At 44.0% G+C, this 17,341-nt stretch overlaps 1 protein-coding gene across 1 annotated transcript in view; it reads left to right on the top strand.

The window, feature by feature from the left end:
• Positions 1–17,341, top strand: part of DNAH9 (dynein axonemal heavy chain 9) — a 326,432-nt gene that overhangs the window by 272,746 nt on the left and 36,345 nt on the right. The window contains exons 62-64 of the mRNA XM_070482321.1: positions 8,409–8,536; positions 11,149–11,376; positions 16,117–16,308. Of these exons, the coding sequence (XP_070338422.1) occupies positions 8,409–8,536; positions 11,149–11,376; positions 16,117–16,308 (548 nt within the window). The remainder of the gene's footprint in view (positions 1–8,408; positions 8,537–11,148; positions 11,377–16,116; positions 16,309–17,341) is intronic.

The following is a 17,341-nucleotide window of genomic DNA, read 5'->3' as shown; positions in this document are numbered from 1 at the left end:
AGTCTTCTGATCCATGAACATAGGATGTCTTTCCATTTGTTTAGATCGTCTTTAATTTCTTTTAACAGTGGTTTGTGGTTTTTGATGTACAAGTCTTTCATTTCTTTAGTTAAATTTATTCCTACATATTTTATTTTTTTTTATTCCATTGTAAATGGAATTATTTTAATTTCATTTTTGGAATGTTCATTGCTAGTGATTTTTGTATATTGATCTTCTGTCCTGCAACCTTGCTGAGCTTGTTTATTAGTTTTCATAGTTTTTTAGTGAATTCCTTAGGATTTTATAAATACAAGATCATGTTATCTATGAATAGAGATAGTTTTACTTCTTCCTTTCCAATCTGGATGCCTTTTTATTTCTTTTTCTTGCCTAATTGCCCTTGCTAAAATTTCCAACACAATATTAAATAGAAGTGGCAAGTTTGAACATCCTTGTCTTCTTCCTGATCTTAGGGGAAAACCATTCGGTCTTCACCATTAAGTATGATATTAGCTGTGGGTTTTTTGTAGATTGCCCTTTATTAGATTAAGGAAGTTGCCTTCTATTCCTAGTTTGTTGAATTTTTTCCTTATATCATGATAATGTGTTGGATTTTGTCAAATTCTTTTTCTGCATCCATTGAGATGATAATATTGTTTTGTCCTTTATTCTATTAATATGGTGCATTACATTAATTGATTTTTGGAAGTTAAGCCAACCTTGCATTCCTGGGATCCCACTTGGTCCTGGTGTATAACCCTTTTTATATGTTGCTGGATTAAATTTGCTAATATTTTTTTGAGGATTTTTACTTTTATATTCACAAGGGATACTGACCTGTTGTTTTCTTTCCTTGTGATGTCCTTGTCTGGCTTGGGTATCAGGATAATACTAGTAATCTATACATCAGAATGAGTTTGGAAGTGTTCTTTTCTCTTCTATTTTTTGGAAGATTTTATGAAGAATTAGTATTAGTTCTTCATGAATGTTTTGTGGAATTCAGGAGTGAAGCCCCCTAGGCCTGAGCTGTTGTTAGTGGGAAGTTTTTAAATTACTGGTTCACTTGCTTCACTTACTATAGGTCTATTCAGATTTTTTATTTTTCCTTGAGTCAGTTTTGGTAATTTGTTTCTTTCTAGAAGTTTGTCCATTTCATCTAAATTTTCTAATTTGTTGCAAATACCTCCCAAATTTTGATATCTATATTAAAATGTTTAGCTCCTCTATTGACTTTGTTAACTTAAATATTGTTACTAAAACTCAATTTTTTATTCCATGAATTGTAGATAATTTCTCTTGACTTTCCTCTATGTAGGCTGAGGCTTCTGTTTTCTAACTTGTATCAGCTATGCTTTTATTTTTACACAGTCAAGGATAAATATATATTTATTTACTCTGTTACCATTATTAATTTTATTCATGCCTAGTCTATGAGCTAATTATAATATTTGAAAACCAATAAACAGCATTTACATCATAATTAATATATATATATTATTCACTACAGAGGCAAAAAATGTGCTAGGATTACATTTCCTTCTTTATGGTTCCAATGCCATAATCTTCAGGGGTCTCTCAAAGGTGAATGTTCTCAGGATAAAGATTCAAATTTCAGTTTGCTTCATATTTAGATGATAGTTTTCTTAGATAGTTTTTAGTTTTTCTGGAGTTTCTAAATGCTTTTTTTTTTGTTCTTGGGAGAAGAAACAAATGCCTCCTTTGCTGTCATCACTAATATCTCACACTTCTTATTCATTCTATACGTTGAATGGAATCCACTTTACTCTTTTTGAAAATGTTTACCAAGAGCCCACTTACATTCTGTTCTGAAATAGATAAATTACGCTTTAACCTTCTAGGAAATTATCATCCTGGGACTTCTTTTCTTTATATTCTGGCTTAGTTCTACTATGTTTGTATCTCATGTCTTTTATTTTGAATTTTCACCCTAGTTTTGCTGGCATAACTCATCAGAAAAGAATCACAGGACATAAAATTTCTGAGTCCTTGCGTGTCTAAAAAGGCTTCAATTTTACCCATTTGATAGTTTTGCTAGGTCCAAAATGATTTTTACTTGGAATGTGTCCACATTGTTCAATGGTCTTCTATATATTAGTTTTGTTCATGAGAGGACATGTGCCAGTAGGATGCTATTCTTTCCTTGTTTCTTTACTGGTGACCTATTTTTAACCCTGGAAACTTTAGGATCATCTCTCTACTTTGTATTCTGAAATTTCATGAGCTGTGTGTGTTAGGTGTGGGTCTTTTTCATTCATCTGCTCGGCACTCAGCATGCCACTTCAAGTGGAAGAGTCATACCTTTCTTTATCTCCGGAAATGTTGCTCTATTATTTTTAGTAAATGACACCACCATTCACCAAGTTGCTCATGCCAGAAACCTGGGAAGCAATTGCCCTAGACGCCTCCTCCACCACCAACCACCTTTAGTCCTATTGGTTCTACTTCCTAAGTATGTTTCAAATCAGTCTGTTTCTATCTTCCCTGTTGCCTCCCTACTGTAGTCTGAGTCCCCTGACTCATCCACACTCTTTCCCTGCCTGCAGTCTTTTGCCACTCTGCAGCCAGAGTCATCTTGCTAAATCTCATGTCACTCTCCTATTTAAAACTCTCTAGCAGCTTCCCATTGTTCCTAAGATAAGGTCCAATAACGTTAACATGGTCTATATGGCCTGCTTGGCCCGGCCTTTCTGTCCAGCCCTGGATCTTACCTTCCCCCAAGCTCACTCTCCTCCAGCCACACAGCCCTTTTAGATCCTCAGTCACAGCATGGGCCTTCCTGACCCAAGGCATTTTCACAAGCGGTTGCTTGTATCTGAAATTCTTCTCCCCAACTCTTCAACAATCCGATGCCTACTCATCCTGCAGTTATCAACCTCTCCTGACCTCTCCTCACAAGCCCAGTTGGTCCCCCATATACATATATTTGCTTCAGAGCATTTAGTACAATTCTACTTAAATCCTTCTTTTATAATTTTAACTTATGTTTGCCTACCTGCTTGTCACTAAGATCCTTGAGGTCAGGAACCATGTTATCTTGCTCATCATTTTCTTACCACTGCCTAATAGCCTAACTGGCACAGAGGAGTGCTCAGTAAATATTTGTGGAATGAATTAACAAACAAATGATGAATGAGTATCATCGGAATTGTCATTGCTAAGTTATTCTTGACTTTCACTCTTTTACAGAGTTCTACATTCCTTCTGTCTCCTGGAAGTTTTATTCCTTTCATTTTGACAAATCTAGTTTCCTCATTTTTATTCAATATTTTCTTTTTTGGAAGCTTTTATATACCCTGTTTATGAGCAATTTCCTACTGTTCTTTGCCAATTGACCTCTGACTATTGCATCACGTAGTTTGAAGTTTTCTGTCATTTCGGGCAAGCTTGACCCCTCCCTGACCCATATTGGTTATTTGTCTCTGAATATATTCTCTCAGCCCTGCCCTTGGCTTAATCTTATCGCATATTTCCTTACCAGAGGCAATATTGCTGTTCATCAGCTAGAGATTACTTAGGCACCTGTGCCTCTTTCTCTCTCTCTTCCTCCTTCCCTGCCTTCTTGATGGTTTGATTTATTTTCTAATTCACCCATTTAGAACATATACTCTGGTGACATCCATGTTTTCTGCATCTTGGATCTAATAGTTTGCCTGATGGCTCCTATTCTCAAGTTTGGAATTCGCATGACTGACTCAAACACTTCCCCCTATTTCCCCTAGCCCCAGCTTATTAGGTAAACTAACTGTCTCTGTGTTTGGGCAGAGTCTCTCTATCAGACACTTCACTGTTTTACTCCATTTAGACTCTACGAAGCTTGGTATCCTTTCCCATCTTTGAGTATGTGACTTATGTTCTTAAGAGTTGTGTTCTTAACTCCTTCATTTCTCTATCCCTTTGTTTCATCACGGCAGTTCTTAATATTGGGTAGGGTTTTAAAACTCTGAAAGTCAAAAGAAAGATTTGTTCCCTTGTCCTCATTCCACTACCACAACCCTCAAATGCATGAACCTACAGACAAGCAAAATTCTGTAGATGATTTTGGGAGTTCTCTAAGCCCCTTAAGCTCATCCATTGACCCTTAATTAGGAATCTATGCTTTTCTGGCACTTTTGTGTCTCTTAGTCTCCCCCAGGATTTTCCTTCCTCAACAACTTTGAAGAAGCAGGAGGGGGTGGGAGAGGAGGAGGAAGAGGAAGAGAAGTAAGAAGAAATTCCGTCCACTTTTCTTGGCCTCTGTTTTAACATGAAACCTACCACCACCCACCCACACTGCTTTCCTTTTTGCCTTCCCAGATTAATCCCTTAACAATGCTTTAATTTTACCCTCTTTCTCTCTCTTTTTCTCATCACCTTCTTCCTGAATGAGCCATGCTTCCTTATTTGCACATTTATTTTTGCTTTTGCTTCATCTAAAAGCAATCAGCTATTGTTTCCAATCATCCATAATACCTTCCTCCTGGGGTTACTGAGATGATAAAAATGAAACCTCAGATGTGAGGAGGCTCTGAAACATTAAAGGTACGGTAGCACTGTACAGCATTATAATGATGACGATGATTCGTTTGTGCTTTGAGGCAGCTCAGTTTGCTCCTTCCTTTGCATCCTTTTGTCACATTCTTTCAAAGCATAGCTTCGTCTTTGGCCCTCCCAGCAAAGGACCTCCACTTTCTGCCCTTATGCGGGCATCTCCTCTGGTCTTCTTTCACTTGACTCTAGCATGATCTTGCTTGGTCTCAATCCTCCTTTGTCCAGTGAGCTGGCTTTGACAAAATTAATTCTGTTATTTCCATTTTGTGATCAGAAAGAAGCTGTATGTACCACCTCTACGTTCCACTGCCTCCTTTTTCTCTTTCCAGGTGCCGTCAGAACTACGAGCTTAGATTTTTGTAGGCCTGCTACCTGGTGTGTTCAAAGAAGCAGTTTTCAGTTCAGTGTCTTTGCAGCCAGATTATCAACACTTTGCTTAGAGTCTCTTTTTAATTGTTCCTGGCCCCACTCTTTTTCTTTAAGAGTCAGTTGAAAGTTGGCTAGGTTGGAGCAAGGGCAATCTTCAAGATTGCCTCAGCTTCAAGATTGGCTGAGTATTATGTCTTGTCTTGAGAGAGACTCATTTGTTCATGTGCCAGGGAATGGAATGACTAGAGAGATAAAGGTTGAGGATAGAGAAGAGATGGGATTTAGAGAAGAGATGAGGGATGGGCAGCAGGAGGGCACCTCTTCCATTGAAATGGAGATGTGCGGGGATAGACACATAATAGGGGTGCACAGAGATGCAGATAAAATGACAGCGAATTGAAGGAGTTTCCACCCGATGGCATATGTTTTCTCAGGAAACTAGAGAGTGAAGCAAACTGCTGAGCATAAGAAGGGTCAGGTTCATTAGGAAGTTTGAAGGAAGAAGGGAATGGGCAATGTAGCCAACTTCTGGACACATGGAAAGATTACCAAACAGCATTGAAGCTGAGAATCATAAACTTGTGGTGGCTCCAATTCACCAAATGTATTATTTTTCTCTTCTATTAACACTTAGATTTGTCCAAGACTGAAGATTTATAAAAATTGGGTGATGCAGAAATAGCATGGTCAATGGAGTTGAGGATTTTGTAAGATCATGGCTCAAATTAAGGATTATTGGGTTTATATTAAAATAAGAGAGAAATAAAAGCGAAGATTAGAAAAAATAGAAGAGCTAATGGACTGGACATTTGACGAAAGTAGAATAGGTGAGGAGCGAGTAAGAAAGCAATCAATATAGACAGTAGGAAGTGATAGTCATGGGTAGATATGAATGAGTAACATTTCAGACATGGGGCTGATCTCAGTGATAATGAAGTCCTGGGTGCAGCCATTGGAAATGAGTAACAGAAATAGAGTAGAGTTAAATCCTTTGAAGATGAGGGAGCATGAGGCTAGATGTTGGCTGCATCATCCATAGTGACATTAAAATTTACCAGGATAATGATGAGACAGGAAATATGCGAGATTTTAAACCAAGTTCCAAAGCCCCTAAGAAAAGTTAATCTCACTGGGAAGTTGGTACAAGGCAGACCACCTAAAAGTTGGTAGACAATATAGCCAGATGGCATGTGTTTTTATAAGAGAAAGAGTTTTACATGAGAGTGGAGAATAAATAGCTTGCAAGTAGCAAGAGAAGGCCAGAAAAATGTTCCCCTTCCTCCCAGCCCCGTGGGTATGTGGAACTAGGGAGAGGGCCACAGAAGTTGCATTGTCCTCAGAGAAGCTGGAGGTTGAAGAAGCATGCTGTGAGGATGGTAAAGGCGCATAGATGTTACTATGGCCCATGGTCCAGATGACACACCAGATGGAGAGTTAGAGGGAAGATCAGGAAGGGAAAATGAGTTAAAGGCAGTAGGGCGGAGGGACGGAAGCCATAGCACAAACAGTATAAGGATGAAAACCCAAGAGAACATAGCTGGCTGGAGAGGCTTGCTGATGACCCAGGAAGGCATCTTGAGAGCCTCAGTTGCAAATGGAAGGACTCTGCAAGGTTGCCTCAGCACATCACAAGGCTAAAAGGAGGTGCAGTCATCTTTGGCTGAGTGTTCAGTCTGTGCGAATCCCATCAATTTTTCTGCTTCTCAACATCTCAAGATCCATTTCTTTCTCCTCAGCCTTGTCGTCATGCCTCAAGCCTAGATTAATGCAAACTGATCTAGCTTCTCTGTGCGGGGCTAGACTTTGCCCCCAACACTCCCTCCAGTCTGTAGATTTCAAACTAGTCTTCATTAAGCCCTTCTTTTCCCATATCCTTCTCTTGCTAATAAAAAAAAAAAAATAGGTTCTTTTGTGAGCAGAAATGTCACCAATGATATCTAAAAATCTCAGCACCTTTGTCCTGGTATTTTCTCCAGAATAAGTTGTCTGTATCTCTGGTTCTAAAACTGACATCAAATCTATTGCCAGCTAGGATTTATAGTTTAATAAGGGTATTTCTTGGGTTCATCTCAGTTGAATCTGTAATAACTATTCCTCGCTACAAAAAGTCAGCATCTTGCTTTGTCTTATCCAGTTGAAAGAGAGTTTATACTGTTTTTAGTGTTTAAAAGAAATATCCAATGTCGACAGGTTTTTTAAAATTTTCTTGCACAAGTCTCAAATTGCATCTTCAATTTTAGTTCCCCTGAAAGCCAATTTTTAAGTACATGTTTTTATTCTTTTTCTGTTTTTCAATTTCTTCTGTTTTCTCTTGTGTACTTCACCTTCCTGGAAAGATTGCCCATTGATTCCTTCACAGTATAATACATTTTTATAATCCCTTCATCTAAAGAATATTAGGCAATTTCTCTAAACTTTATCGTATTGCACTAATAGCTGATGTCCAAGCAGAACTGGCTCTCCAGGGGCCGGCCCCGTGGCCGAGTGGTTGAGTTTGCGTGTTTCGCTGTGGCAGCCCAGGGTTTAGCCGGTTTGGATCCTGGGCGCGGACATGGCACTGCTCGTCTGGCCATGCTGAGGCGGCGTCCCACATGCCACAACTAGAAGGACCCATAATTAAGAATATACAACGATGTACCAGGGGGCTTTGGGGAGAAAAAGGAAAAATTTAAAAATCTTTGAAAAAAAAAAAAAGGAAGTGGTTCTGTATATTAAGGTCATTTCTGTGCGTGGTTTTTCTTGGGCTTGGAGAAGAACTCCTGAGCAGTGGCCTTGCTCCAGTGATGTGATCGTGAGATTTATGTTGGTGTGGCTGCTCCCTTACTCCATGCCCAACACCAGCATCATCCAACAGACATTATCGAGATGCGTCCCACAGCACACTCACACCCATGCGCCCAAGCCCCTTCTTGTCTTGCCTCTTGCCTCTCTTCATTCTAATTCATGCAAAATGATGAGATAAAATGTTTCTATGTGTTGGGAATAACAGGGAAGGAGGTTACTATGGAGTAAAGCACAGGAAGCTAAAGTTACCTGAATCCTGCCCCTACTGGCCACGCCTCCCAGTAAAGTTCCAGGGAAAATAGCAATTCAGAGGACGGAGCAAGTCAGAAGGGGCCACAGCCACGTGCTTGCTCCGCTTTGAGCCTTTTCACATCTGCGCTGTCTCGAGTAGCGGACCAATGCCGGGCCTTCAAATGGAAGCTGTACCGAAGAGCAGCAGCACCTCTACCCCTTCCTGGGGATTAAGTGAGGAGCGAGGGGTGAAGCAGCTTGGGTCTAGACAAGTGCTTCCGTTTATTTGGGGACAAAAAGCTGGAAAATGTCGCACACTGCCTGCCCCCCACCACGCTGTGAGGGAAAAGCGTCAGTGTGAGAGGCTTGGGGTCTGGGTTCAGGCATGCCTGTGTTTGAGGAGCGATATGGAAGTGTGCATTTCCCTCTGAACGTCAAACAACACAGATCATTAGACACAGGAGATAATAATGACAACTCCATACTCCTTTTAGGTAAAAAACTCGGGTATACCTTCAACAATCGGAACTTTCACAACGTGTCTCTGGGGCAAGGACAGGAGGTAGTGGCTGAGGCCGCGCTGGACCTAGCTGCCAAGAAAGGTCACTGGGTTATTTTGCAGGTATGTCTCTTCTGCCCTGATTGGGTCACCCTTGATCCCATACCTGTCTGGACCTCAATCACATTTCTGGACTCCCGCGTCCTCTCTTCCTCTCTCTCCTGCCTTTCCCTTCACACTCCTGTCCCTTCACTTCCTAATCTACTCTCCATTTCTCCTGCCTCGTATGTTCTCATCCTCACCCCACCCCCAACAGCTCTTCTTCTCCCCGCTCCTCACAAGCTCCTGCCACTCTCTAGTTTCAATGGCTCTACTTACAAAAGGAAGGCAAGTCCTAGCTTGATGCACGCTCAGGAAGTTGCCATTCAGTTGAAGTCCATGGCGGCTGGATTTTTTCAGCTTCTGTTCTCTTCCCATGCATTTCACAGAACCTTCCTCTTCTGTCCTTTCTTATTGTGTTATGCATTGTATGCTCTTCCTTACATGCGTGACTAGAATGTGACGTGTATAACTAGAACTTAACCTCTTCATGGAGAGCTCATGTTGGTGGTTGGAAATCCAGAACACCTACTGCTGGTAATTTCACTGAATGCTTACAGGACGTAGAGGCTACCCCTCTTCTGTCATGGTCTGTTCTCCGATTCCTGTTTTACGTAACTTGTATGGATGCTGAGGTGGTGGCAGAACCAGTGGCTTACTCCTCTTTTCTCCTATAACACCCTACAACCACCTCTACTAGAGCGTCCGTGGCTGTGTTGAAGTGATTTATTATATGACTGTGTCCGTCACCACATTCCTTAGGGAAAGAGATGTTCCCTATTTACCTTTCAGCACCCCGCATGCTAACTTGAACGTAGTAGACACTCAACAAAATCTGTTGGGTGGAAGAATCAACGAAGGCATCAATGAAAGAAAAAACAAATGAAAAGAACAGCCACTCCCATCCGGTCCCAGCTTTGATTATCGAGACCTTCCTCTGTCCCCTGGCCACTCGCTGAACCACCTCTTGCTGCTGGGTCTTCACCCTTAATTATCCTATTATTTATTCAGAGCCTAGCAGCTGAGGAAGCTGCTGTTCTCTGGGACTTTTTTTCCAGAAACAGTGGGAATCTCAGGAGAAAAGATGATGACAGCTGGGATTTGTGCTTCCTCCCGTGAGGATCCGCTTGTTGCTGGGAAAGTGTGACCTCCCCAACTGTCTCAGGCTCATTTGCCCAAGAGAATGCCTTCTGGGCACTAGCCCCTTAGGGAACCCAGCCACCCAGACAATGAACAGAGGGTGCTTCCTCCCCCAGCACCTACCAGCTGTTCAGGACCCCCACGTCTTGTGCTGCTGTGATTTCTGAGAGCTCTCCAGATTAAACTCAGAATTGGAACTCCTGCAGAAGTAGCAGTTACTCAGCGGTGGGTCACTGGCACTGCCTGGCTGGCAGAACCCTGGCTCTCCAGGCAACCCCTAAATTCTCCACTCCGGTGGAGTGACTATAAATGAATTCTTTAATTGAACAAATTTTCATTACATCAACCACTACTAACTCTTACAGAGCATTTTACAGTTTACAAAGCCCTTTCAAATGTGATACCTTCAGTTGTTTGCAGCAGCTCTGTGAAACAAGTATGGCAAATATCATTGTTGTTTCTCATCCCATAGAGGAGAAAGCAGCATTTGGAGACCTGCTTGCTCGGGCCCAGTTACTGCGCTCTGTGTGTTTAAGGCTCTGTGAGCAGGCTTCCTAAAATATTTATGGAGGAGCTTTTATCTATCCATCATAACGAAACATTGCAATGAAGCAAAGTGACTATTTTTATTAAAGTGAAAGGTGCATTCCACAAAGTAGTGCTAAGACGTAAATGTAGGTTTAGATAGACACACAGACAGATAGGAATCCCATGGCGGGAGGAGAAGGGCTCAAAGACCCACACAGAGGAGCTTGGGCTTGGAGTAAGGAGCCTTCCCACTGCGTGAGCAGCCATGTCTCAGTGTGTTTTAGGAAGATAAATTTGGCATCAATTAGCGGAATAGTTTGGAGAGGGGGAGAGAGGAAGGAAAGCTAGCTGCAATGAGTCTAAATCAGTGCTTTTCAAATTTCAGTGTGCATGCAAATCACTAGAGGATCTTCTTAAAGTGCACTGATTTTGTACGTCTGGGTGGGGTCCAAGAGTCTGCGTGCCTCACCAGCTCCCAGGTCATGCCAACATTGCTGGTCCAAGGGCCCCACGTTTTAGTATCAACAGTTAAGATAAGCCAGGTGTCAGAGAAGGGGATCTGGAGTTGGAATGTCACCATGTAGGGTGTGGCCCCCAGACCAGCAGCATCAGCATCACTGGGGAACTTGTTAGCAATGCAGACTCTCAGGCCCCATCCTAGACCTGGTGAATCGAACTCTCTAGAGTGGAGCCCAAGGACCTTTGTTTTAACAAGCGCTGCATGGGATTCCAATGTGTAGTCAAGTTTGAGAACATGGCGCTAGACAGACTTAAGATGTCAAGGGATAGGATTCAATTATAGGATACTAGGAAGTCCCCATTACTGGGCATCCCAAGAGTCATGCTATGATGTGATTTATTTGAAGCTAAGACCAGGTCCCTGCTCTAGATGGCTTCCTGATAACTGTTTATGCTAACAGAACTGAGCATATGCCTGCATTGGTGGGGGGGTCCTTCCTTCCCACCAGAACATTCACCTGGTGGCCAAGTGGCTCAGCACCCTGGAGAAGAAGCTGGAGGAACACAGCGAGAACAGCCACCCAGAGTTCAGGGTCTTCATCAGTGCAGAGCCTGCGGCCTCCCCTGAGAGCCACATCATCCCCCAGGGCATCCTGGAGAACTCCATTAAGATCACCAATGAGCCTCCCACGGGCATGCATGCCAACCTGCACAAGGCCCTGGACAACTTCACTCAGGTACAGCCCTGGGAGGGAGGGAAGATGAGCACCCCACCTTACAAAGAGCTGATTCAAGCCAGATGGGAGAAGAACCTGCAGTTGGGGGTGGAGTGGGGTGTCACTTGCGCTTTGGAGCAATGCCCAGCCAGTGCCCACTGAGTACAGCTCTCAGCTCTCAATTCCCAGATACACTTGGGGAATCTAAGTTTAGGGCAAGAGTTTCTTTGGCAAGAGTTGTGGGGGAACTTTCTGCAAGTCTATATGCTAACTAAATATTCCAAGATGGAGAAGGACATGTTGCTATGAATCTCATTGATATGATATACTGGTCACACACTTATTGGCCACACAAACTATCTTCAAGCAGGGGGATGATGCCCTTGTTTAGATGATAACGGTTGACATCTGCATGCATCTTGAATATCAAGGATTCAAATAATCCAGGCATCAGATAGTGGGGATCTGGACTGGGAATGTAACCATGTCTTAGACTCTTACGTTGTGGCGCCCAGACCATCAGCAGCAGCATCACCTGAGAACCTGTTAGAAATGCAAACTCTCAGGTCCCACCCTAGACTTCCTGAGTCAGAAACTTGAGGTTGGGGGTGGAGGGGGAGGCCCAGCAATCTGTGTTCTAGCAAGTCTTCTAGGGGATTCTATTGTGCAGTCAACTCTGAGAACACTATGCTACAATGAGATTAAGAATATCAAGGCATAAGTTTCAAATGCAGGCTCCTACATTACTGGAATTTCCATTACTGGGAATTCCAAGACTTGTATTGTAGAAGGCCAACTTCATACATAAAGTAGCACTTGCAAAGTCTGAAGCTCAAGCCTCTTTAATCTTCTCAGGAAGATGTCCCTCTTCATTGCTTCCTCCCTGGGGCCTTCCACTTTCCTGGGAAGGGGAATACACACAGATGTGAACAGCAGAAGAGTGGAGTCCTTAAAATCCATCTGCCACACTGGGCCTTGGCGGAATCCAAGGGGAGGGTTCTGGGATCTGTCCTCTCTGATGCCATCTTATAAGAACACCAGTGGGTCTCTAGCTTTATAGAACCCATGCTAAACTCACCACGGTCCCAGCTGGGTCATCTAGGTAACTCGAAGTAGCCCGTCCAACAGCACAACGTTCCGGCTAACATGACATAAGCCACCAGGACCAGTGGCCCTTTGGGGCCTGGTTTAACTTAAAATCAGATGAAGACCACCTGGCACTCAGTCTCAAGCTTTTACTGAGTGCTTGAGCCCCTTCATAATGTAGGAATCAAGCAGTCCAGCTTGGAGAGGGAAGCAGCCACAAAGATTGGAAAAGCAAACTTACCCAGTCTCCTTCTTTTTCACTCACCTTCCCAAACCAACTCCAAAACCCACGTGTAATCTGGAACGGAGAGTAGGGGGACATTACCAGGAGATTCAGGATATTTTAGTTTGCCGTTTTTGTTAAGAAATACCTGCCAGGGCCAGCCCAGTGGTGTAATGGTTAAGTTCACGTGCTCTGCTTCAGCAGCCCGGGTTTCACAGGTTTGGATCCTGGGTATGGACCTGCGCACTGCTTATCAAGCCATGCTGTGGCAGGCATCGCACATACAAAATAAAGGAAGATGGCACAGATTTAGCTCAGGGCCAATCTTCCTCAAAAAAAAAAAAAAAAAAAGAATTACTTGCCCATTGCAACATGGGGCAGAAGGTAGAGGGCAGTCTCATCCAAGGGCATCTCTTTTTCTTTCTTTTTCTTTTTTTTCCTAAATAGGCCTTGACTAAACTCATAGGTATTCTGTACCAGAGGTCAAAACTTCTAAATTTTCTAGACTTTATATTCCACCTAGGGAAAATACACATTCTTAACTTTGATTCTATACAGGAGGGTGTAGCTGGTTACAGGCAAAGACATTTCTGCCCTAAAAAGGCATTGGGTTGCACAACAATGTAAATGCACGTAATGCCACTGAACTTACTTAAAAATGGTTGTCTGTAAATTTTGTGTTATGTATATTTTGCCACAATTTTTTTTATAACTGGAAATCTGTACCTTTTGATACCTTTCACCCATTTTGCCAACCCCTGGCCCCCGCCTCTAGCAACCACCAATCTGTTCTCTGTATCTAGGAGCTTGATTTTTTGTTTTGTTTTGTGTTTTAGATTCCACATGTAAGTGAGATCATATTTGTGTTTCTCTGTCTGGCTTATTTCACTTGGCATAATACCTTCAACCTCCACTCATGTTGTCACAAATGGCAAGATTTCCTTCTCTTTTAAGGCCGGGTAATATTCCATTGTATGTATATACCACATCTTCTTTACTCATTCATCCGTCAGTGGACACTTAGGTGGTTTCCATATCTTGACTGTTGTAAATAATGCTGCAATGAACACGGGGTGCAGACGTCTTTTCAAGTTAGTATTTTTGTTTTCTTAAGATAAATACCCAGAAGGAAAATTACTGGACCATATGGTAGTTCTATTTTTAATTTCTTGAGGAACCTCCATACTGGTTTCCATAATGGTTGCACCAGTTTACGTTCCTGCCATCAGTGCGCGAGGGTTCCCTTTTCTCCACATCCTCGCCAATACTTGATTTTTCTTGTCTTTTTGATAATGGCCATTCCAACAGGTGTGAAGTGATATCTCATTGTGTTTTTGATTTGCATTTCCCTGATGGTCAGTGATGTTGAGCATCTTTTCATGTACCTGTTAGCCATCTATACCACAATTTTTTTTTAAATGAAAAGTTGAAAACTAGGGCATTGGAATGCAGTTTGCTAGCTCTGTTGAAGGATGCAGGGACAGACCATTTCGAGCTCTTCTGCCTTGAGGGTCTTGGGCAGAGCCAGGGAGGAGGGCAGCAGATGCCTCACATGCTATGTCTCCTGATCATTAACAGTACAATATTATGCCTCAGGAGGAGCGTTATCACCCGTAGCCATACTGGGCTTCATCTTCTCAGCCTCCCTATGGGCTCTTGTTCTTGGGCTTATCCCCCTGCAAGCCGGATGTCCAGGCTGGGTTATCATCAGGCAACTGGGACGTATATCCCAAGAGTTACTGGCTTTTCCTGGTTATTCTGTCCCTTCCACAGTTGGTGTTTTAGCCATTTATAGCCATCTTCAGTAATTCATTCTGAGAAAGAGAGATAGATTTATGAGTATATTTATTGTTCACAGGAGTTTTAATTGTTCCATTCTGCGTTTACGAGCGCCCTGGAGCAGAGGGCTGGTTAATACCCCCTGTTATTCACTCTCTTTCTTCGGAGCCCAATTTTAACCATTTAAGGCACTAATTACAGCACTGAGCTCTTTTTGTCCCTGCTTCCCTGATAGCGGTGCTCTCTGGGGATGGTTATTTTATTCTGACTTTTGCTTGAGTGTGCCACTGTCAACCAGTTTCAGCATTTTAATGTGTGACTTCCTGTCTTTGTGCTTACAGGCATTTTTCAGCAGGACCCAATTTTTTCAAATGTGTCAAAAGTAACAAAGGAAGCATCCTACACATCAATAGAGAACAGCTGTGTCCAGAAAGCTGCTATTAACTTCTTGCTTGCATGGGGCAGCGACTTTGTCCTCTGCACCACCTCTGACCTTTCACATCTAAACCTTTGTGGCAAACATGGTACCCAACAAAGGTACCAGAGTGACCCCCACATATCCAGAGAGAGATAGAGACTGTGTCATGGGTTCTCCCTGGAAAAATAAAGCCTACCAGAAGCTTCATCTGGCCTGTCTCCTCTGCAGCTCCTGCCCATGTGAGCAAGGTCTAAGGACCAGTTCTTAGAAGAAATGCCAGCACTGAACCCGATCCAATTTGCCTGAGCTGTGACAGTGCCTCTCTTGGGCTCCATCTGCAACATCTTACTCCTTCCTGAGCAGAGAAGGTCTCACTCAGAGGAAATTGTTTTTAACTCCAAAAATTCCAGGGGTTCTTGTCCTACCATCTCTTCAAAGTTCAGGCTTTCCCTTCCCCGCCATCGCCACCATCCTCCTTAAAATCGGCCAAGCACGATGGTATTGCCTTTCTCTGGACTATCTCTTGCTTCTCTTTTCTTCTGTCTGTCCCTCCCTTCATCCCCGCTTCATGAGCCTCGTCTTTCCCTGCCTTGTGCTCTGCAGCCAGGCCCCGTCGGCGCTCCTGTTTCTGCAGTGCACGTTGATCCCCCTGCTCAGTATGAGTGGAGCAGTCGGGATGGCGAGGGCACGGAGCTCCTCTGGGCTCTGTGGCTCTGACTGCCCTCGTCTCCCTCCTTTCAGCAGCTCCCCCAGCAGACGAGCCGCGGTTCCTCAGTCTCACAGGCAGTCATTACACCTGTTAAGTTTCCATGACGGGCAAGAAAAGTATGACAGGAAGGGAAGAAATCAGAGATGATGCTGTGGGAGTCCCCACCCACACCCCAACACAAAGGGACATCAGTATGACAAACATGACAGTCCTTTGGCCCACTACCCTGTTTTCTATTAGCTATGCTTGAGAACTTAATTAGCACTTCCATGTGTGCAAACTGTAACCATAAACCAAACCCCATTATAACCTGAATCAACACCTCACCTCAGATTCTAGACTAAACCCAACCCCTCTGCAAGGTCCCTGCAGACCCTCAGCCCACAGCCATCCACGATGCCGTCTATAGTCCCACTGCAGCTCAAACCCTAACCAGGACATTCAGTAACTTTCCAACCCAACCACCCGCCGCCCTAACCCACCCGCGGGCCTGCCCTGCATAACGGCAGCTCTGTGCTAACATTGAAGGCCACACTTTCCTTTCAGGACACCCTGGAGATGTGCTCCCGAGAGACAGAGTTCAAGAGCATCCTCTTTGCTCTTTGTTACTTTCACGCTGTGGTGGCAGAAAGACGAAAGTTTGGGCCGCAGGGATGGAATCGTCCCTACCCCTTCAACACTGGGGACCTCACCATCTCTGTGAACGTGCTGTACAACTTCCTGGAGGCCAATGCAAAGGTACAGGCTCCGGCCAGCGTGGGGTGGGTCGGGAGGGCCACCTCCGACAGGGATGATGCAGCATCTGCACTCGGAAGGAGGGTGCGCACCGGGGAAGGTCTGTGCCCTCCCCAGGTGCAGTGAGGAAGTGCAAGTTTAACCAAGCAGCCAACCCTAGGACCAGGGTGAGGCCAAGAAGAGTCCTATGGAGAGGTTGGAGCCAAGAAAGCTTAGTGAATCAAAGTAGTGCCTCAAGCCTGGTGTGGGTCAGTCCCATGAATGTTTGTCCCAGGGCCCACTGGACCACCCCTGTGCACTCACAGCATTGCAGGGGGCTGTGGATTGGCAGGGAGAGACCCCACACTCACCTGATACAAGTTGCCAATTAAATTAGCCAAGGACACAGAACTTCTCTCGGGACACCCAGCTCCTCACATAGGTGGGGTCTTGCTAAAGTTGAGGAAGTCAAATTCTTTTACACCTCATCTCCTTCCTTCTCTGTCTGATATCTCCGGGTGAAGGAAAACTGACACTAACGATCCATGCCCTTCCATGTAAGGGCGTGTTCACAGCATCAGGCCTCTTCTAGTTCATGGACCAAACATAGAAGCATCAGCAAGGCCACCTCCTCTTCCTGGTGGGGAAGTGGATCAGGCCCAGATGCCCTAAGCAATCCCTCTGCCTCCAGCTCCGGGGACCAGGGAAGCCCACCCCCACAACACCATCCCCTCCTTTGCTGCACTGCCACAGCCTTTCCCCAAGTGGCTTCCCTCCTAACTGTGATACCAGTGAACTTGCCTTCTGTATTTCATTCACTTTGAACTTGGGAAGGAGACGATTCATTAATATGCTCATTAATGGCAGAAAATTAGAAGAGTACCCTGGTCCTCACTTTCTTCCGTTTGGCATTCGCCTATTTAAAGGACTTGTATGGGCCAGCCCAGTAGCGCAGTGGTTAAGTTGGCACATTCCACTTCCGTGGCCCAGGTTCACAGGTTTGGATCCCGGGTGCGGACATGGCACCACTCATCAAGCCATGCTGTGGTAGGCATCC

The sequence above is a fragment of the Equus asinus genome, chromosome 13, assembly GCF_041296235.1.
Source record: "Equus asinus isolate D_3611 breed Donkey chromosome 13, EquAss-T2T_v2, whole genome shotgun sequence".
NCBI classification, from domain to species: domain Eukaryota; kingdom Metazoa; phylum Chordata; class Mammalia; order Perissodactyla; family Equidae; genus Equus; species Equus asinus.
Note: the sequence above shows the minus strand (reverse complement) of the source record. Positions and strands in the feature narration are given on the sequence as shown.